The following is an 18,062-nucleotide window of genomic DNA, read 5'->3' on the forward strand; positions in this document are numbered from 1 at the left end:
GGGTGAGATGGGGGGGTGGGGAGGGGGTGTATAAATCTTTCTCACGCAAGAATTATTTGTCTTTATTGCCAAAGGTGACGTGTGCATTTTGTAATCTTCTCTCCCTGTGTCCGGCTGTCCGCGGCCACTTCCAACAAACCAAGTTAGTAGTCTGACTCGGGCAGACACACCAGGACTGTGACCCCTGAAGCCGTCGAACAGCCCTTCCCCCCCCCATGCGATATGACAAATTATTTAATGAGTGTATATATTTATTTCTAATTAGAAGGTGTCCTTTAGTTCAATCTTTTGGCCAATCCGTGTTAAAGCCAGCAAGCGTGTTGTATGTCGGAGGTCACATTCCCAGCTACAGTGGTACTGAGTATATAGATATATAATATTGTGTTATTAGGGGGGGCGAGGGAGGGGTTGAGATTGTGTGTTGCGTTGAAGCAGAGGTGATGTATGACGGGGCAATTCTGCCATCGGGGGGCGTCTCTTTTCTTAAAATCCGCCTTCAGATCTGTCCGTGCAAAGGCTTTAGCACGGAGTTAATTGTGAGCCCCCCAGGGAACGTGCAACCGATCGTAATAATCACTATGTCAGGGGGTGCACGACCTCAAGCCGCCCCCCCCCCCCCCCGCTCCCCCTCCAACAGGTTTTCAGGATATCCCCGCTTCAGCACAGATGGCTCAATCAGAGGCTCAGTTGAAGACTGAGCCACCTGTGCTGAAACTGGGATAACCTTGAAAACCTGTCCTGTTGGGGGGGCTTGAGGACTGGAGTTGAGCCCGACTGCCCTACATAATAGTAACAGATTTGCATCTTCATGCCTGGATCCCACACCCTCCGCCGCAGCCTGGGGCTGAATCTGCCGTGTTTCATGGCGCTGAACAAGGAAGATCGATCTTGTAAACACGAGACAAACCTCAGGCCGCGCTCGTATTTACGTTGCAAATAACCTTCCATGACCTTTCTGCTGCCACCGCCGGTCTGCAATATTGTTTTAATCAGTTGCATAAGACCTAGACCAACAGGGATAAATATTTATCTACATCCTCATCTGCCCTTGTTGTCGCCCCCCCCCCCCCCCACTGCGGGATGACGCCTCCCCAATGACCCCACCCTCCAATCTTTCTTTTGGTCGCTCATGGAATCCAGTTGAGTACCAACGATGGTAATTTCTAGTGATCTGTCCAGCCCACCGCCATTTTAATTTCTTCACCCATGTGAAAGACTCCTCTTGAGGCACAATGGAAGGTTCCCTTGCGAGATTGCCTTGTATGTGTGTTTTATATCGCGTTATCCATGTATACAGCGCTTTACAGCAGTAATACACGTGACATGATCGGACTCGGCGCTTCAGACATAAAAGTAACATTAGAAAAAGGAGTCCCTGCTCCGCAGAGCTTACAATCTAAGTGGGGAGAACTTGGAGACAGTAGGAGGGTGGGCTGGTAAGTGCGTCTGCAAGGGGACAAGGTCAGTGCATATGAGATATAGGTATATAGGTATCTATATATTATATATATCAGCCACGGAGCTACTCATATGCTTCCTTAAGCATGTGTTATAAGATAGATTTTGCAGGTGGATAGAGAGGGTGCTAGTCGGGTATAGAGGGGAAGGGCATTCCAGAGGTGCGGGGCCGTCAGTGAGAAGGGTTTAAGGCGGGAGAGGGCTTTAGATACAAAGGGGGGAGAGAGAAGACATCCTTGAGCAGAACGCAAGAGTCGGGATGGTGCATAGCGAGAAATTAGGGCTGAGATGTAAGGACGGACAGGAGGGTATAGTGAGAGATTAGGGTGAGATGTAAGGAGGGTATAGTGAGAGATTAGGGTGAGGTAAAGAGGGTATAGTGATATATTAGCGTGAGATGTAAGGAGGGGCAGTGGAGGGTTTAGTGAGAGATTAGGGTGAGATGTAAGGAGGGTATAGTGAGAGATTAGGGTGAGATGTAAGGAGGGGCAGAGGAGGGTATAGTGAGAGATTAGGGTGAGATGTAAGGAGGGGCAGAGGAGGGTATAGTGAGAGATTAGGGTGAGATGTGAGGAGGGTATAGTGAGAGATTAGGGTGAGATGTAAGGAGGGTATAGCGTTAAAGAGACAATCCATGCTGTATTTGTTTTTATTTATACAGGCAGTCCTCGTTTAACAACGAATGGTTTATCCAACGCTGTGCAATGCATACCTATGTTCATTTTTACAACGCCAAAACGGCTTATCCAACGCTTTGCAACGTTGTTTATGTGTATTTGTGTATATATATATATACACACACAAACAACGTTGCAAAGCGTCGTAAGAGCGTATATATATTATATTATACTACAGGCATACCCCGCTTTAACGTACGCAATGGGACCAGAGCATGTATGTAAAGCGAAAATGTACTTAAAGTGAAGCACTACCTTTTCCCCACTTATCGATGCATGTACTGTACGGCAATCGTTATATACGTGCATAACTGATGTAAATAACGCATTTGTAACCGGCTCTATGGTCTCCTCGCTTGCGCACAGCTTCGGTACAGGTAGGGAGCCGGTATTGCTGTTCAGGACGTGATGACAGGCGCATGCGTGAGCTCCGTTTGCCTATTGAGCGATATGTACTTACTCGCGAGTACTTAAAGTGAGTGTCCTTTGCTGTTCAGGACGTGATGACAGGCGCATGCGTGAGCTCCGTTTGCCTATTGAGCGATATGTACTTACTCGCGAGTACTTAAAGTGAGTGTCCTTAAACCGGGGTATGCCTGTATATAATATATTATTATTTATTATGTTATATTATATAAATAATACAGTAAATACACTATATAATTTATGTATGCTGCATATCTTATTGCCTGCGTAAAATATTTGGTGTATTTTAGTGTTAAAAATGCCTTCAGGAACGGAACCTTTCATTTAAAGTGTTCCTATGGGAAAACGTGTTTCGCTTTACGTTTCGCTATCCAACGCCATTTTGAGTAACGCATTGTGTCGGATAACCGAGGACCGCCTGTACAGGTTTGAAGCGGAGTGTCTTATTATTATTATTTTTTTTGTCAAAAAAGACTTTTGCTCCTTACGGAGAACGTTGTAAATAATACAGAATTTAATCGGAAGCCAGGAGAGGGATTTCAGCATGAGACGCAGAGACAGATTTAGGAGAGAAAAGTGATTCTAGCAGCAACAAAATTATACATGCGGTGATCACCCCTATTCCCAAACACCCAAGACCCTACGTGCCTTACTAACTACCGCCCTGTGTCCCTCCTGCCTTTTGCTTCCAGATGTCTAGACCTGGGGTCTCAAACGAAGTCCTCAAGGCCCAAGGTCCTCAAGGTTTTATGTATATCCCTGCTTCAGCACTGATTTTGAGCCACCTGTGCTGAAGCAAAGATGTCCATAAAACCTGGCCTGTCGGTGGCCCTTGAGGACTTCGTTTGAGTCCTCCTGGTCTAGAACGTCTCGTCGTTCCCGTATGATCGGCTTTCTTCGTTCCCATGCCCCCCCCCCCCCCGGGCCCTTTACAATCTGGCTTTCGTACAGCTCACTAAAGTAGCCGATCTACGAACCCAAATCCCACGGTCACTTTTCCGTACTCCTACTGGATATCGGCTGCCTTCGATGCTGTTTACTCTCTCCATATTGTAAACTCTTGGTCTCTGCCCCAAAGCTCTCTCCTGGTTCCCATCACACCTCGCCCGTGGCATATTTTTGGTCTCTCTTGGTAACGTCTGTCTCCTGTTGGTTTTACCTCCGGCCTCTCTCCTGGTTCCCATCACACCACGCCCGTGGCATATTTTTGGTCTCTCTTGGTAACGTCTGTCTCCTGTTGGTTTTACCTCCGGCCTCTCTCCTGGTTCCCATCACACCTCGCCCGTGGCATATTTTTGGTCTCTCTTGGTAACGTCTGTCTCCTGTTGGTTTTACCTCCGGCCTCTCCTGGTTCCCATCACACCTCGCCCGTGGCATATTTTTGGTCTCTCTTGGTAACGTCTGTCTCCTGTTGGTTTTACCTCCGGCCTCTCTCCTGGTTCCCATCACACCTCGCCCGTGGCATATTTTTGGTCTCTCTTGATAACGTCTGTCTCCTGTTGATCTGTCTGTTGGTTTTACCTCAGGCCTCTGTCCTGGGACCTCTCCTTTTCTCGCTCTACAAACTATCACTTGGTGACCTCGTCCACCCTCTTGACCTCCGGTGTAGTATTGGCGCTATGCAGATGATACGCAGATATATCTATCCCGACCGTTACTCCTGCAATCCAGTCCCACGTCTGATTGCCTAATGGGTATATCCTCATGGATGGGGCTCCGCCGCCTTAAACTTAATGTCTCAAATTGAGCACTCATTTCCCCTAAATCTGGTGTAATACCCCGTTTCCTTCTCAGTAAACTATACCACCATCTATCCTGTCGCCAAAGCACTGTGCCTAGGAGTGACGTTTGACTCCTCCGTTTCCTTTTATTTATATCGCCACGATCCGCTTTTTCATCTATCAATCTACTGCTAAAAGGAATGCCTGCCCTTATCCTCTCCCGCCTGGGTTACTGTAACCTACTGCTAAATCTAATGCCTGCCCTTATCCTCTCCCGCCTGGGTTACTGTAACCTACTGCTAAATCTAATGCCTGCCGTTATCTTCTCCCGCCTGGGTTACTGTAACATACTGCTAAATCTAATGCCTGCCCTTATCCTCTCCCGCCTGGGTTACTGTAACCTACTGCTAAATCTAATGCCTGCCCTTATCCTCTCCCGCCCGGGTAACTGTAACCTACTGCTAAATCTAATGCCTGCCCTTATCCTCTCCCGCCCGGGTTACTGTAACATACTGCTAAATCTAATGCCTGCCCTTATCCTCTCCCGCCCGGGTTACTGTAACCTACTGCTAAATCTAATGCCTGCCCTTATCCTCTCCCGCCTGGGTTACTGTAACCTACTGCTAAATCTAATGCCTGCCCTTATCCTCTCCCGCCTGGGTTACTGTAACCTACTGCTAAATCTAATGCCTGCCCTTATCCTCTCCCGCCTGGGTTACTGTAACATACTGCTAAATCTAATGCCTGCCCTTGTCCTCTCCCGCCCGGGTTACTGTAACATACTGCTAAATCTAATGCCTGCCCTTGTCCTCTCCTGCCTGGGTTACTGTAACATACTGCTGACAGGCCTCCCTGCCTCACAACTTTCTCTCTTACAATCTATCCAAAATTCTGCTGCTAGAATCATTTCCCTTTCTCCCAAAACAGTGTCTGCTCATCTCCTCCTTACAGCCCTCTCCCGGCTTCCCATCAAGTTCCGGATCACCCACATAGGTCTGCTTCAGGGCTCTCCCCTCATCTGCTCCTCCCTACAAATCGGCACTGATCGTCTTCTGCGCTCTGCCCATAACTGTCTCCTCTCCGCCCCTTTCACCTCTACTGCTCTCTCACCTTAAACCTTTTTCCCGTACTGCCCCTTACCTGTGGGACCCCCTCACACTCTGTATAAGCAGAGCACCTTCTCTCTCCACCTTTAAATCAAACCCTAAAACGCCGCTCTTAAATTAAGCATTTCAATAACCTGGACCAGTGTTTTTCATCCAGGGTGTCCCAGCCACCCCTAAAGGGTTCCCCGGGCACCCCTAAAGGGTTCCCTGCCATTTCCAGGTCATTTGAAAATAGTACCAAATACAGAAGAATTTTACAATGCAGCTGATCTCTGGCACGCTATTAGAGAGGGTTGGGGTTCCTTACAATGCATCTGTTCTCAGACGCGCTATTAGAGAGGGTTGGGGTTCCTTACACTGCATCTGATCTCAGACGCGCTATTAGAGAGGGTTGGGGTTCCTTACAATGCATCTGATCTCAGACGCGCTATTAGAGAGGGTCGGGGTTCCTTACAATGCATCTGATCTCAGACGCGCTATTAGAGAGGGTTGGGGTTCCTTACAATGCATCTGATCTCAGACATGCTATTAGAGAGGGTTGGGGTTCCTTACAATGCATCTGATCTCAGGCGCGCTGTTAGAGAGGGTTGGGGTTCCTTCCAATGCATCAGACACGCTATTAGAGAGGGTTGGGGTCCCTTACAATTCATCTGATCTCAGAGGGTTGGGGTTCTGGACAGATTTCACAATTTAATTAAAGGTTCCTTAGCCAAAAAACAGTTGGGAACCACTGGCTTGGACTCCTGGCTACTGTCCCTTCTACCAACCATTGTGACCAGGCACTGCCATCAACTGCACCTACCCATTATCAAGGCCAGGCACTGCCATCTACTTGCACTTATTCCCTCACATGCTGTCTCTGTAACTCTCCCAACATACCGCTTAGATTGTAAGCTCTCCGGGGCAGGGATTTCCTAAGTCTGATTGTTTGGTGCACTTATTGTATTATAACTCCCTGTACAGCATTGTCTCTCTTGTAAAGTGCTGAGTACACCGTGGGCGCTATGTGAATAAAGATATACACACACACGCCGTGAAACTCCAGCGCATGGCGTGCACCGTAACACTCAGCATGCAATTCTTTCTCATGGTGAGATATTGCAGAAGAGGCAGGTCAGTGTAATAACCTCCCGTTCGCATCCAGGGGCTGTGCTGTCCTCCAGGGTAACGGGGCGATGACCTCCCCACGTGTCATGTGTCCCCGAGAGAACTGCTCCCCTGGTGACCTCGTCACACGGCCAGACGCCCTGCAGCACATGCCTGCGCGTGGTGATTAGGCTGAGGTGTAAGGCGGGGCAGAGGAGGGTATAGTGAGATATTAGGGTGAGATGTAAGGAGGGGCAGAGGAGGGTATAGTGATGAGATGTAAGGAGGGGCAGAGGAGAGTATAGTGAGATATTAGGGTGAGATGTAAGGAGGGGCAGAGGAGAGTATAGTGAGATATTAGGGTGAGATGTACGGAGGAGCAGAGGAGGGTATAGTGAGATATTAGGGTGAGATGTAAGGAGGGACAGAGGAGGGTATAGTGAGATATTAGGGTGAGATGTGAGGAGGGTATAGTGAGAGATTAGGGTGAGATGTAAGGAGGGGCAGAGGAGGGTGTAGTGAGAGATTAGGGTGAGATGTAAGGAGGGTATAGTGAGATATTAGGGTGAGATGTGAGGAGGGTATAGTGAGAGATTAGGGTGAGATGTAAGGAGGGGCAGAGGAGAGTATAGTGAGAGATTAGGGTGAGATGTGAGGAGGGTATAGTGAGATATTAGGGTGAGATGTAAGGAGGGGCAGAGGGAGTTCTAGATTATGGTTAGATGTAAAGAGGAGGGTAGAGTGAGATTAGGGTAAAATATAAGGGGGGTATATTGAGATTAGTGTTGAGGTGAGGAGGGGGCAAAGGAGGATGTAGTGAGAGATATATACGGAGGGGCAGAGAAGGGTAAATCCTTAAAAGAGTGGAGGAGAATTGTGTGTGTGATACGGGATTTAATAGAAAGCCAGGAGAGGGACTTACGCAGAAGACGCTGAGACATTTTAAACGCGTCCCACACATGATTTATTTTTGGGGCGGCAGGGGGCTCCCCCTAACCTTTTCTTTTTAGGCCAAGACGCCACGTTCCATTTCTCACAGGTGTAAAAAATCCAGGCACGAAATGGAATGAACATATTTATTTTTCCGTGTCCGAATCCGACGCGGGCTGTACAAGCGGTTTCTGCGCCTCCGTCCGTAACCACAACACATCACTCAACTATTCAAACCCTTTCCATAAAAACAATTGGGAGAGGACGAAAACCCTGTATACCACAATATTGGGGCCCAGTCCGTTAAATTCAATTGAATTTATTTAACCTTTTACAGACAACAGCGGTCTAGCTACATCTGTATTTATCTCTGATTTAATCCAAACGAGCCTTTTTTCCCTATAACTCCTGTATCCGGAATGGTTGTCCTTGTAAGATCTGCGCCTGCTACTTGTTATTCCAGTTAAAGGTATTTGGCAGGAGGTAAGAAACACAGCGTTCTCTCAGGCTCGTCCCTGCGGTACCAGATAAGGCGCTGCCCAAGGCCTCAATTCTACCGCTAACTGCAGAGCGATCCGGTGACGTCATCGTCGCGACGCTACATGTGCACGCGCAGAAGCGACTTGTAGCGCTACTGCAGGGAGACATGGCCACATCATCACTTCCTGGCTTGTTTAAGGTGCACTGTGATTGGCCGCACCAATCACGTGACGCGGCCGTCGCCTGTGAGAAACCAAATCTCTTCATGAGGCAGCAGCTTTGCAGCACGTCGCGGCGCTCCCATCGCGCTTGCTATGTGCGCTTTCATTGCATGTGATTGTTTTGTTTTGAAGCTGCGCGGCTTCGTGCGCGATTTCTGGTATAATCACGGCCTGAGGCTGCGCTTATAGTCCTGGCTACAGCGCCGGTGCCCCGCGTCAAAACAAGTAGATGTAAAATAACGTGCGCGACACAGCGTCCAAAAGTGCTGAAATCAATGGATTTTGATATTTACCGCGTCGGCCGCACCATGTGACTGCAATAAGCCAATCACAGCGCCTCTATCTGACGTCGCTGCTCCTTGCAGTCAGCGACATCGCAAAAAGTCAATTACAACGTTGGCGACGGGTGACGTCACTGGTTGCGTCGCAGTCAATGTAGCCTGCAGTATAAGCTCAGCCTAAGGCGGCGCTTATAGTAATGGCGATGGCGCACAGCGCCAAAACAAGTACATGTAGTCCGTCGCTGGTGGCCATAGTAGGCGCAAACGCGGCGGCGCTGCGTAGCGACGGGGAGACCAAAATCGCTGTAGTCGATGGATTTTGCCATACACAGCGAGAGCCGCATCACGTGACTGGCGCAACCCAATCACATCTCCATCTTGCCGTTTACGCCGTCCCCCTTGCTGCCGTCACCGCCGCTTGCCGCCAGCGACTCGAGTGCAACTTTCACTGTAGCGGCGTGTGGCGTCAGCGGTCACGAGCACGTCGCCGTCACTATAAGCGCTGGCTAAGGGACGCCAGGCGCGGCCTCTGCTGGCGACACTGTATTTTTGAATTGGTGTGAAGCAGGGGGTCTCCGGAGCTGAACCGCGCTCCTTTCGGCTGCGGGGACCCCCCATCTCCCCGAGATACTTGGCTCTGCTGGGGTTGCCGGTATCTGCTGTTTAAATGTCCCGCACCCCCCAATCGGAAGCAGTGATGTCATCCTGGGCGGCTTCCTATTGGCCCACGTGACCGTTAAACTTCACAGAGATACCGGCGCCCCATACTGAGGTTTAAATGTCCCGCGTCACGTGGGCCAATAGGAATCCGCCAGGGATGCCATCACCGCGGGATTTAAACTCGCAGTGCGGCTACCGGCGTACCCTACGGAGGGTATTTTGGGAAACTCTCCGTCTGGGTTTCGCCGTTACTCAGCTCGTCACAGGGACCTCTAGCTGTCGGCTCTAATCGTTACACTACCCCCATCCCCCTTATCCTACAACCCAAAAATATATTGTATTGGGGATATCCCTGCTTCAGCACAGGGCTCAATCATAATGGATTGTGCCACCTGAGCTGAAGCAGGGCTATCCTGAAACCCTGACTTGTCGGTGGCCCTGGAGGCCTGGAGTTGGCCACGCCGGGTCATTGTGCTAGGTGAGATGGAGGTGTCCTAGTACAGTAGGTAGCAGAAGGGGCCACGAACTCTTCTCTTCAGGGGTAGAGGCAGCTGAGCCACGGGCTATCCCTCTATTGCACACCTGTATCTCACATAGCAAGATTACTGACTAATCATTAGACCAGGGGTGGTCAACTTTAGTCCTCAAGACCCCCCCACCCCCCCAACAGGCCAGGAATTGGGGATATCCCTGCTTCAGCACAGGTGTCTTAGTCAGCAACTGAGCCACCTGTGCTGAAGCTGGGATATTCTTTAAAGCTTGACCTGTTGGGGGATCTTGAGGGCTGGAGTTAAGCAGAGGGTGGCCAACTCAGGTCCTCAGGAGCCACCAAACGGCCAGGTATTCGGGGATATCCCTGCTTCAGCACAGGTGGCTCAGTCAACGTGCTGGCCCGTGAGGACCGGAGCTGGCCACCCCTGGCATAAAGGGTTAAATACATTCCAATGAGTCCGAGCGACGCGGCCACAATAATGGGCCGTGCCGGTGTTCTCTCGTTAGGGATTACACGGGTGAGTAAGTGATTGTTATTACTGACAAAGGCCCCGAAACCGGTTGTACAACACGCAGGATTCGCGCTGAGGATAGAAATACAATGTGCACGAGATCCATTTCTTTTCACCTTGAGGAAACTTGCTATAATAAAGGAAGATTTCCCGCCCTCCCCGCGCCTCCGTCTCCTGCCCTCCTCGCGCCTCCCGCCCTCCCCGCGGTTCTGTCTCCCACCCTCCCCACGCCACTGAATCCCGCGCCTCCGTCTCCTGCCTTCCCCGCGCCTCCAACTCCCACCTTCCCCGTGTCTCCGACTCCCGCCCTCCTGCCTCTTAATCCCGCACCTCCGTCTCCTACCTTCCCCGCGCCTACAATTCCTGCCTTCCCCGCGCCTCCAACTCCCGCCTTCCCTGTGTCTCTGACTCCCGCCTTCCCTGTGTCTCTGACTCCCGCACCTCCGATTCCCGCCCTCCCCGCGCCTACGATTCCCGCCTTCTCCGCGCCTACGATTCCCGCCCTCCCAGCGCCTCCGATTCCCACCCTCCCAGCGCCTCCGATTCCCACCCTCCCAGCGCCTCCGACTCCCACCCTCCCCGCGCCTGATTCCCGCCCTCCCCGCGCCTATGATTTCCGCCCTCCCCGCGCCTCTGATTCCCACCCTCCCCGCGCCTATGATTTCCGCCCTCCAAGCGCCTACGACTCCCACCCTCCCTCCGACTCCCGCCCTCCCTGCACCTCCGTATCCCGCGCCTCCGACTCCCGCTCTCCCCCTCCCGCCCTCTCTGCACCTCTGTATCCCACGCCTCCGACTCCCACCCTCCCCGCGCCTCCGACTCCCACCCTCCCCGCGCCTCCCGCCCTGCACCTCTGTATCCCGCCCCTCCGACTCCCGCCCTCCCCATGCCTCCGTATCCCGCCCCTCCGACTCCCGCCCTCCCTGCACCTCTGTATCCCGCCCCTCCGACTCCCGCCCTCCCTGCACCTCTGTATCCTGCCCCTCCGACTCCCACCCTCCCCGCGCCTCCGACACCCGCCCTCCCCATGCCTCCGTATCCCGCCCTCCCCATGCCTCCGTATCCCGCCCCTCCGACTCCCCCGACACCCGCTCCCATGCCTCCGTATCCCGCCCCTCCGACTCCCCCGACACCCGCCCTCCCCGCGCCTCCGACACCCGCCTGTAGCCATGCGATAAACATTGTGGCGCAGCAGGTACGTGATGTCCGGTGTTATTGGATCGGAGAGATGTTTGACCAGCGGAGAGACCCCAAGACTTACCTGCATAGCCAGGCAACAGTGACGGGGCAGGCACGATCCAGTAACTCCTGAGGTGCACATGTGACAGTGCCAGTGGGAAGGTTTTGGTGCCAGTCACTGAGAGTCTGTTAACCCCTAAAGGGTTAATGTGGCAGTGAGGGAACGGATGATAATAGGGAGAATGAGGGTGATATTTAGCGGGGGCGGGATTGGGAGAAGGTCAGATATTTGGCAACTTGATGGAAGGATTCGTAGTAATAATGGAATGCTGGAAATTAAAGCTGTATTGTGTAATATTTATAGCTGCAGCTCCCAGGACAGAGGTGTGTACCCGTGTGTGTGTTACTGTGTATGTACTTCTGGATGTGTGTATATGTGTGCACCTGAGTCTGTGTGTTTAACTGTCTGAGTGTGTTGCCTGTGTGTAACTGTTTGTGTGTGCGTGTGTAAGCAGGTGAGCCAAAGTTTGTGACCTGCAGTCTCTGTAAAGGTTTTTTTTTTTTTTGGAGGACGTTAATTTCAATCAATGTTTTTTAGCGTAGGTGAACAAAGTTCAATAATAGTGCTCTAATGACCGTGATGGTTATACATCTATGATGCAAATAAATGCTTGATTGAAGATGGCTAGGTGCAGGTATGAAGGTGAGTAATGAGGTATATATGGGTGAGCATGAGTGTCTGTACCCAAATATAATGTCCTGGTGAGTGTGGGTGATGGAGATATATGAGCCCCACCCCCTCACTACCAATGTGGACTGGGTCTGACAACTGCCTTGTAACACCAATAAAATACCCCAAAGTACAATTAAAGTACCAACTCACGTGACCATGCCCTTGTAGCCTTCCAGGGTGCGTGCTTCTGCAGGTAGGATAGGATATGGTAGCCACAGATGCAGGTGATGCAGAGCACAGCAAAGGTACAGGATACACTGGAACAGCAGCAGTAAAATAAAAGTCCTTTATTATAACTTCATGGTGCAGACAGGGATGGGTGCAAAAAGCCTCCTTCTCTTACGCGTTTCACGCCTATAAGGCGCTTCGTCAGCGTGCTGGCTTCCCAGGGGTTTCACAGAGCAGCTCAGTTACATTACAGGCTGGGGCCCAAATATTTCGCAGAAGAGATACACAAACAGATTACCTGTGCTCTACCAATAGTCCAGACACTTTGAAATGTAGAGGATCCATGTGTTGTTGTCTTCAAAGAGCTGGGTTCCTCAGCCCTTCACGGTTCTGCCAGGGAACCTCCAAATGTATGCAAAAACAAGAGAGACAAACACCGGCCTCTTCGGTTGAATAAAATATATATATTAGGCCCTATTTTTACTTGCAAGTAAGGGATGTGTCGTGCTGCATCGGAGGGGTACAGGGAGAAGTTATCACCGCAATAAAGAACACTGTTCCATCCAAGCGAGTGTCCATAGAGCATACCACGTAAGTACCGTTCTCATATGGATCACCTTGTGCTGTCCGGTCGGCCCCTGATGAAGCTTTAGGAATAAGCGAAACGAGTAGGGGTTCGCAAGGTGACGCTGTACTTTCTTGTCAGAGGTTTTCAAGGGCTGCAAAGTTTTTTCCCTGGCACACGGCCAGTGAGGACGCTTGTCGACGTCGGACGCAAGGCGTCGGTGTTGGGCACGAGAACCCGGACAACATCAGAGGATCACAGCGCGGGAGCTCCAGTTGCAGACGACTACAGCGTTCCCGAGACGCGGATCTTAACCGGCTGCACCCTGACGTGGCATCACCGAGGAGGACGGACCGGACATCACGAGGTGATCCATAGGAGAACGGTACTTACGTGGTATGCTCTATGGACACTCACTTGGATGGAACAGTGTTCTTTATTGCGGTGATAACTTCTCCTTGTACCCCTCTGATGCAGCAGCACGACACATCCCTTACTTGTAAGTAACAGTGGGGGCTTGTGGCCTAATATATATTTTTTTTTTTAATTCAACCGAAGAGGTCTGTGTTTGTCTTCTTTTGTTTCACAGAAGAGATGGGAGTTATGGGATTTCTTGACACATGAAAGGTTGGAGATCATCAAGATGACCATGGGAGGTCCATGGAAACTGCCAGTAGTTCAAGATCTACTTTCTCAGGGGCCACTACTCCGCCCGATCCACAAAGCCTTTCCCTGGCGGCTTGGACATTCTAAGGCGGTCCTTAACCAAGTTCGGTCTAAGGAAGGGTTCTGTAAATACTTCACTAGTGTCCGGAAACGAAAGTGACTTCCACCATTTATTACAGGATCTGGACGATCTTTGTACACTATTTGTTAGGAGAGTAGAGGTTAAGCTACACTTAGGGGGGACACAGCATACTGTGTCATCAGAGGTATAAAGGAGAAGAGCATAGGATTCTGGGAGAGAGTTCCAGCATGGCAGCAGAAGAGAAGCGTCAGAGCTTAGAGGTAGGGAAATGTTCCCGAAAGCATAGTATAGCTCCGGCCCCCTTGAATTGTATTTCAGACAGGGACAGTGCCCCATCAGTAAGGATACTACAGTTTGGCCATATGTGGTAAAGCATGTCCCGGTAACAGGAATGCAGACATGCCTCAGTGGACCAAGCAGAAGTTCCCCCAGGATGTCTGGGGGATCCGTCCTACAAGCAGATCCCCAACCACAGTGTTCAGTACCGCCTGAGGAGGTGGCAGGTCCAAAACGGGAGTGGGGAAGTAATACTTAGGTTCTACAGGCCGGGATCTCAGCAGGGGCCCACAGTAAAAGGGACTGCGAGGGTGTTGATAAGGAGGGGGGACCGGGCCCACCAGATGAGCATCTCTAAAGTAACCAGAAGATGCATCTCCCAAGTGTGTCAAAGTGGGCACTCCAGGAAGTCCTGCATAAGTATGAATATCAGCATCCAGGTTAATCAATGTGTGCTGTGACTGCAGTGTTCCTACCAATGGGAAGATGAATAATGACTGAGGTTGCACTAGAAAATCCTCCTGGTCACCATCTTTTCCATCATGCACGTAGATATTATATTAACTAGGTCTAAGCTGCAGCCTTTGAAATAGATCCAAAATTGGCGTCGGGAGGAAGACGAGGAATTTATATTAGTCCAAATAATTGGGGAGCGCGGGTGTATGCAAAATCAGAGAAACACACAGAATATAGTGCAATGCGCTGGGAACCATATTGTGAAGCGAGTCTTGGATTCTGTGAAATGGGTACTCACGAATTCCTAGTTCTTTAAAAAGCGAGTCCAAATAATATTTGGCCATCTGGTGTCTTTATATCGTCCGTTTCAAAGTGTCTTTAACCCCTGGAGTCCGGTCACCTTCCTTGATAGAATAAAAAGCCCAACATAGTGAGATAAATGTATCTGTGAAGCAAAGTAGAAATACACTCACTTTATCAGTGATACAATCGCATTAATAAGAATAAATAGAGCTGCGACCGGTCGGAATCTCTGGGCGCTCCCTCTGCCCGGTCCCTCTGGGCGCTCCCTCTGCCCGGTCCGCATTGCTCGCTCCCGTCCCGCACTTCCCGATATGATTTCCCGGCTGGATTTCGGGCAGGTGTGGAGGTCGCGCGGCGTTCTACACCGATGGAACAGGGTGTCCCGCAACGCGTTTCACCGGAAGTACCGGTTTCCTCAGGCGTGGCGATACTGCTGCCCAGCTGGTATTATATACCCCGCCTCCTACTCTCATTGGTGAAAGCAAGCTGAGCTCACCTCCCATGAATGACGATTACATAGTAACTATGAATAGCAACGTAAAGAGTGCATAACTTTATACAAATATATTTCAAAAGCAATCTATTTAACCCTCTATGCAACACATGCATTAGAGGTCCAAAAAAAACCTGTTTTAATAACACCTAAAATCATAATGAATATAATAAAATATTAATAAATAAATCGGAGATACACTGACTGAATTGAATAGATAAATATAATTGAGATATGCTGGAAAAGAGGAGGGGGTGAAGGAGAAAAGACAAAACTCAATATTACAGTCAAATGGAAATAGCAGAGAGCTCAAAGACTGGCACAAGAGGTCCGGGCCAGAACAAGCGGCCAACGTGTCACGGAGCTGGCTCGCTAAAGCAGCTCACGTGACGCGACTGCCGCCCCCCAAAAAATCAATTTCTGATGTAGCTGCAAAATGTCGCAGCGACAACGCTGTACTGTGCCGCCGCCAGAAATTGCAACTTGACATGGTTCATTGAAAACCATGTCATTGTTCCGATCGTGCGCGCGCACATAAGCCCGCCCGTCGTGTAGTAAGCGCGCCCGTCGTGTAGTAAACGTGCCCGTCGTGTAGTAAGCACCCTGAACTCGGCCTAACTCTCTCTTCCCCCTCCTCGTACTCTCTCTTCCCCCTCCTCTTACTCTCTTCTTCCCCCTCCTCTTACTCTCTTCTTCCCCCCCTCTTACTCTCCCTCCCCCCTCTTACTCTCTCTCCCCCCCCTCTTACTCTCTCTTCCCCCCCTCTTACTCTCTCTTCCCCCCCTCTTACTCTCTCTTCCCCCCCCCCCTTTTACTCTCTCTTCCCCCCCCTCTTACTCTCTCTTCCCCCCCCCTCTTACTCTCTCTTCCCCCCTCTTACTCTCTTCCCCTCTCTCCCTCCCTCCTCTTACTCTTCTCCCTCTTGCGCTCTTCCCCCCCTTCCTTTCTCTCTCCCTCACGCTCTTCTCTTTTTCTCTTTATGATGTTCTTTGACCCTTGCTCACTCTCCCCCCTCATTTTCTCTTTTTCTCCTTCACTTTCTCGTACCCCCCTCCCTTTCTCATTCCTTCTGTGACTCTCGTCTCGTCCTCCCTCTTGCACAATCCCTTTTGCCTCTCTCCCTCCCTCATCTCCCCTCTAATCTCTCCTGTTTCCTCTCCTTGTTTTTGTTCTCTTTTCCTCATTCTCTCCCTCCCCCCCCCCCCCTCCATCACCTCTCTCAGCTCTGTATCCTGCCCCCATTCCCAGTCCAATGGGGCAAAGTAGAAACCAGGGGTCTCAGAGGGGAGAAGCAGGAGAGAGAGAGATGAGGTGAGACTCTATTCAGGAGGGAGGAGAGGAAGAGAAAGAAGGGTGAGTATAACTCCTCCTATTGCCCCATATAACATCTCCCAATAACTCCTCCTATTACCCCATATAACCGCTCCCTATAACTCCTCCTATTGCCCCATATAACATCTCCCAATAACTCCTCCTATTACCCCATATAACCCCTCCCTATAACTCCTCCTATTACCCCGTATAACCCCTCCCAATAACTACTCCTATTACCCCATATAACCGCTCCCAATAACTCCTCCTATTACCCCATATAACATCTCCCAATAACTCCTCCTATTACCCCATATAACCCCTCCCTATAACTCCTCCTATTACCCCATATAACCCCTCCCTATAACTCCTCCTATTACCCCATATAACATCTCCCAATAACTACTCATATTGCCACATTTAAACTCTTCCTATAACCTCCTATTACCTGATAGAACCGCTCCCTATAACTCCTCCTATTGCCTCATATGCTGGGTGTGTGTATGCTGGGTCTGTGTGTACTGGGTGTGTATATGGTCTGTGTGCGCTGGGTGTGGGGGGTGACAGGCCCCTGTTTTAGTGACGGTTACTGAGTGACAGAGGAACGGGCTGTGTCTGTGTGTCTGTATATGGTGTGTGTATATGCGCTGTGTGTGTGTGTATGGTCTGTGTGTGCGCTGTGTGTGTGTGTGTGTGTGTGTATACGTTCTGTGTGTGTGCTGGGTGTGTATATGGTCTGTGTGTGTGCTGGGTGTGTATATGGTGTGTGTGTGTGTATGGTCTGTGTGTGCGCTGGGTGTGTGTGTGTGGGGTGTGTATACGGTCTGTGTGTGTGCTGGGTGTGTATATGGTCTGTGTGTGTGCTGGGTGTGTATATGGTGTGTGTGTGTATGGTCTGTGTGTGCGCTGGGTGTGTGTGTGTGTGTGTGTGGGGTGTGTATACAGAGGACAGAGGAACGGGCTGTGTCTGTGTGTCTGTATATGGTGTGTGTATATGCGCTGTGTGTGTGTGTATGGTCTGTGTGTGCGCTGTGTGTGTGTGTGTGTGTGTGTGTGTATACGTTCTGTGTGTGTGCTGGGTGTGTATATGGTCTGTGTGTGTGCTGGGTGTGTATATGGTGTGTGTGTGTGTATGGTCTGTGTGTGCGCTGGGTGTGTGTGTGTGGGGTGTGTATACGGTCTGTGTGTGTTGGGTGTGTATACGTTCTGTGTGTATGCTGGGTGTGTATATGGTCTGTGTGTGTGCTGGGTGTGTATATGGTGTGTGTGTGTATGGTCTGTGTGTGCGCTGGGTGTGTGTGTGTGTGTGGGGTGTGTATACGGTCTGTGTGTGTTGGGTGTGTATACGGTCTGTGTGTGCTGGGTGTGTATACGGTCTGTGTGTGTGCTGGGTGTGTGTGTGCGTGCGCTGGGTGTGTATATGGTCTGTGTGTGCTGGGTGACAGGCTCCTGTGTTAGTGACCGTTACTGAGTGACAGAGGAACGGGCTGTGTGTGTGTGTGTGTGTGTGTGTGTGTGTGTGTGTGTGTGTGTGTGTGTGTGTGTGCTGGGTCTGTGTGTGTGTGTGGGTGTGGGTGTGGGTGGGGGGGGGGCTGACAGGCCCCTGTGTTAGTGACCGTTACTGAGTGACAGAGGAACGGGCTGTGTGTGTGTGTGTGTGTGTGTGTGTGTGTGTGCTGGGTCTGTGTGTGTGTGTGGGTGTGGGTGTGGGTGGGGCTGACAGGCCCCTGTGTTAGTGACCGTTACTGAGTGATAGAGGAACGGGCTGTGTGTGTGTGTG

At 50.6% G+C, this 18,062-nt stretch overlaps 2 protein-coding genes across 4 annotated transcripts in view; both read left to right on the plus strand.

Moving 5' to 3' along the window:
* Window positions 1-15: 15 nt before the first annotated feature.
* On the plus strand, window positions 16-12,597 carry LOC142486285 (uncharacterized). 2 transcript variants are annotated; one of them, XM_075584911.1, is made up of 2 exons: window positions 16-1,823; window positions 1,901-12,597. In XM_075584911.1, the coding sequence occupies exon 2, from the start codon at window positions 10,140-10,142 to the stop codon at window positions 11,226-11,228; it is 1,089 nt and encodes a 362-aa protein (XP_075441026.1). In that variant the 5' UTR covers window positions 16-1,823; window positions 1,901-10,139; the 3' UTR covers window positions 11,229-12,597. The 2 variants fall into 2 exon arrangements, with proteins under 2 accessions (XP_075441026.1, XP_075441025.1); XM_075584910.1 differs by having other exon boundaries at window positions 16-1,791; window positions 1,824-12,597.
* Window positions 12,598-15,926: 3,329 nt separating this feature from the next.
* The window catches only part of SLC16A5 (solute carrier family 16 member 5), a 24,196-nt gene continuing 22,060 nt past the window's right edge, over window positions 15,927-18,062 (plus strand). Inside the window, exon 1 of one of the 2 annotated variants that reach the window (XM_075584900.1) lies at window positions 15,927-16,282. The gene's annotated coding sequence lies outside the window, so the exon portion shown is untranslated. Of the gene's footprint in view, window positions 16,325-18,062 lie in introns of both variants that reach the window. The other variant, XM_075584898.1, reaches the window with a different exon arrangement.

This window comes from Ascaphus truei, unplaced genomic scaffold (assembly GCF_040206685.1).
Source record: "Ascaphus truei isolate aAscTru1 unplaced genomic scaffold, aAscTru1.hap1 HAP1_SCAFFOLD_805, whole genome shotgun sequence".
In the NCBI taxonomy this organism is placed as follows: domain Eukaryota; kingdom Metazoa; phylum Chordata; class Amphibia; order Anura; family Ascaphidae; genus Ascaphus; species Ascaphus truei.